General features: G+C 35.3%; 1 protein-coding gene across 1 annotated transcript; it reads right to left on the minus strand.

The window, feature by feature from the left end:
• LOC102578991 (uncharacterized) lies at window positions 1–4,089 on the minus strand. The gene is made up of 3 exons (XM_006350344.2): window positions 4,029–4,089; window positions 3,226–3,340; window positions 1–1,099 (listed from the first exon to the last, which is right to left on the minus strand). Exons 2-3 carry the CDS (start codon window positions 3,319–3,321, stop codon window positions 647–649), a joined length of 549 nt encoding a protein of 182 aa, XP_006350406.1. The 5' UTR covers window positions 3,322–3,340; window positions 4,029–4,089; the 3' UTR covers window positions 1–646.
• Between the last annotated feature and the right edge of the window lie 318 nt (window positions 4,090–4,407).

Raw genomic sequence — 4,407 nt, forward strand, 5'->3', positions numbered from 1 at the left:
TGAAAAAATGGGCTCATTTTGATTATAAGCTTGAGTCAAGTGCTATAGAGTGTACAATCCATTCTTCCTAATTAAATTTACATTCTTTCTCACAATCTTTACATGATACTTATAACCTAAAGTAACATTTTTTGTCAATAAAAGAAACAGAAATGTATAAACCTACACCTCATCCCCCTCCAAAACGAGTTCAACAGTCGTAGAACAAGTTGTACAGTTGTATTGGTAGTTATGTATATGGGGAATGCACTAGTGAGCCCCTGATGTTGCTTTCTAGCTGTGTTGGTCCTTGGAGCTTCTGATGATGACAGCGGAACAGAAGATGGAAATGTACAATGAATACTGTCCAGGTATACGCAGCAAGATTGGAGCATCCAAAGCCTGTATTATAGGTTCCTCAACTCTATGTTAGGGCATACATATATCCAATCCAGGTCAAGGCTTCACGACTGCTTGGTCTTCTCTAGTAAAGATGGGATAGGCCGATCAATCAATCAGAAAAAAGTGAGTAAGCCAGCCTTCTCCACAAAGAGGGGCTTATGACAATCTCAGACTATAAGAAATACTAAGTAGACTGCAATAAGGGTTCATTACTTTAAGATGATTTAATATATTTGGATACAACAGGTAGACATAGTACCTTTTTTCAGTCAAGATAAATTTTGATGTCGATACCATTATCAATGAGGGACTGAACAACTGCTCTAATTTTCCCTTCGAATTTGTCCCTATCCCTAGGTGTATAAGAAGCAGTGTATACATCAGCCTCTCTTGCCCTGTCGGACAATATCTGTCCGACAGACAAGCATGCAGGAATATCACTTCGTGATTTGAGCACTGCCTTGATATCTTTGGAGTTTGTACCAGCTACTGCAACCTGTTTGCATGTAACTCTATGGGTGATTGAGGCTGAAACAAAGCGCTTTGATATGAAAACATCAAGTGTGAACGGTTCCATGTAAGCTACAGTCCGTTGCTTGAAAGAAACATGCTTGTTTGGGTTCTTCGATTTTTTCCCCTTCTGATAAGTATATGGACGGCTATTGTCATCATCAACGAAATCTTCCACCCCGAAAAAGCTTCTAGGTGCTAAACCAGGCTGCCAAACGAAGCAACAAACTTATTCAGGGGACACTATTTAAAAAATATACAGGTCCACCTCTTTAATAAGCTATAAAACCAAGTGCAGATAAAGTTTGTTTGTTCATCACACATATGTCAAGCGCAATGCGTAGAAAACATAAATGCAGGTAATTATGTGTGTGGAACCACATATTTTCATAGATGAAGTGGAGCTTGCATATCATTTAACACTTGCTAATGAATTAGTAACATTTTATCAGTACATCAGTGCTACAAAGACAATAGCAAAGCAATCACTCTAAAATGTACATACACATCATGTGCTAGCACACCGAAGCACCACACAGTGATACTTGAATGCAATTTTTTCTCCTTTCATCATACCTCTTATTCCTCAAATGCACGGAACAAAGGGGAACAGTGTTTGGTATTACAACAAGCCCATACATTCAAACAAAGGAGGAAGAAGGCCACATTTTTTCTAATATAAGAGCAACCACACCACTGTGGCAAGGATACCACAAGTATACAAACCTGTAAGCAGGGCTGACATCAAGTGCTGCAAATATGGAGTCAACAGTGTTCCACTTCTCTCTCTTTCTCACAAGCCACTCCTTATCATTCTTTTCCTGGATAAAATAGTCATTCCTTATTTTTTAAGTGAAGGACGGGAATCACTTCAAGCTCCCATTCTGAGCCAGAAAATGAATGTGGGATTCAAAACTTTAATGTATTTGGTTTGTTTTAGATTTGGTGAATATCCAATCTAAAAGCTTAAAGGATCTGTACTCTGATTCTACAATCTCTTCCCTCAAACACAATCCAAACTTATCTTCTTCGTGAAGCTGCAGCGCATGTCTTCTTTATTAATTAATTATACAAAAGCAAAGGTAAAAAGATAACAGCAGCACAGTAAAGAGACATAAAGTCAGCAGTTTTTATCAGAGCTAGTTTTTCTAAATCCCAAATTCATCCATTGATCTTGCCTGCACATCAATTCACTACAACCTTGTATGACATCACATACTAATAACACTAAAAATGTATAGTTTCTTCTTTATTGGCTTGTTTTTGTCAATTAAGCAATCACATATATACATAATACAAGCATTTTTATATATTAGCATCCTCACAACAGAGGAGAACCAACTGATTCCTCAACTAAGCGAAACCAACAATAAAGAGTTCATTTCAACAAAATGGTGGTTGCTTCAAAATGCTTTATGTCCACAAGGTATGATTATTTCACTAGATTTTAAAATGCATTGCAACTAAGAAATAACAAAATATTCTTCACATTTTAGAAACGGCCAACATTCTCAAGAACCTACCATTTGGAGCTTCACCTTTTCATAGTTAAATGATTCTATCATCACAGAGTACCTTCCCAGTTACTTGACGCTATATAGAACAACTTTTCATTTAAATATGACTTAATGAAGATCTAACTACTGCTCGGTCATACCGCTTTTGCCTTGATGTGAGATCTTCACAACAATTACTCCACTTTTACATAGTCCAACAATTTCTCAAACACATCTGTACATAACTCTAATATCTAAAACTATTCAAATTAATTCAATCTCTAATTATATGCAACTGGCAAAACATGATAAACAAACTTGGGATGGAAGAAGAAACAATGTCAGTGAAAGTTGCTTTGTTAAGAGTCTAGACTCTCAAGAGAACAATTAACTCGACTCACTTGAGCCTTTATCTCAATATGAAACTAATAGTCTGAAATGATAGAGTTCATTCCAACAAGCCTTATATGGAAACAAGAAGATCATACTGATTCCCATGTAATGTGTGGCAATCCTACCATAATATTCACCAGTCCTCTTACCCAAGAGTCATTTGTATGGAAGTTAATGAGCACTCTTCTGCATTTGTTTTACTTTTACATAAAGACCGTCTTTGTTTGAACAATAGATAAACACACCACTGGATAAAACAAACAAGAAACCTCAGAAGTAACAAGTGGTTTAGCTAAGATCTAAATAGCCATGTCCTATTGGAAAACCATACAAGTCAACAAGACAGAAGCAAGAACATTCGCTCTCTTTCCTGCCAAAGTTATGTATGCACATATGAAAATAGAAAGGCTGCATGAAGTAGTAGCATCAACACAAATCATTTTACCTTTGAAGTATGAAAGCCACTAACTTGTGCACATAGAAAAGGCCTCAACTTCTGACCTCCTCGAGCGCACAACATTTCAGAAACTAGTTTCAGCATACTCCCATAAAAAAGAGACCTTTAATCAAATAAGACAGAGTATTAGTGCATTAGTTCTAGTACAATCCCACAAAATACAGAAGTTGGGTTTCTGAATGCAACACACAAATAGAATATACTTCCTCCATCCCAAATACACTCTTGCTTATTAATGATGCAACTCATTCCATTAAGACTGTTTTTCCATCCAAAAATTTCAAGATAAAGTCCAAATCGACTAACAATGCAAATTTAAGTTGGGTTGTGATTGATTAGTATTTGAACTTAAAATTTCGATTTCGTAATTTTCTATCAAACAAACTCGTTTTTTTTAGTCAGGAATTAATGAGAATTTCAATATTAGTAGGGTCTTCATGGGCAATCCAATACTCATTGGCTGCCCACCTAAAGCCTACCAATTGTTCTCCATCCATATTTACATCATTCCAAGAATTAGGACGCATTTCTATCAAGAAAATTCGTGACCCATTATTTTATTAGTGTTCTTCATCACACCTAAATAGAAAAAAACCCACTTTTTAAATTTAAAAAAAAAATTGGTATTCATTGAGGCATTTCGTCAAACAACTAGCAGACATTCATCAATCAAGTCTTTCAACAACTCTAAAACTAACTTAGATACATCAAAATGATAAGGAATTGAAGATAACACCTGCGGAGAAAGTTTTGATAGAGTAAATTGCAGAGAAAAGAAGAACAGTTATCACCTTTCACTGCAAAGTCGCCGGTTTCTCTTACTCCTGTTTCTTACTTGAACATCAAATTGTATTTTTCCCTTTTTGTATATTTATTTATTGAAGAATGGGCTGAAAGCCCATTTGAAGTGGGCCGACTAATTTGTATAACTTACATAAATATCATAGTGTAAAACTTAAATTACCTTCTATCCCTATTAGTTTTGTAATTACATAAATCCCATATTTTTTAGGCATTTCAGATACATAATTAAGTATCCGGATACATTATTGTTGAAACATTATGTATCAATCTGTTGCACTTATTAAAGGAAAAAAAGCTGAAAAATCAAATTAAGATCTCATAGTATCCATTTGTTGCACTAATTAATGGGAAAAAAAAGCTGAAAAT

This window comes from Solanum tuberosum, unplaced genomic scaffold, assembly GCF_000226075.1.
Source record: "Solanum tuberosum cultivar DM 1-3 516 R44 unplaced genomic scaffold, SolTub_3.0 scf00123, whole genome shotgun sequence".
NCBI lineage: Eukaryota > Viridiplantae > Streptophyta > Magnoliopsida > Solanales > Solanaceae > Solanum > Solanum tuberosum.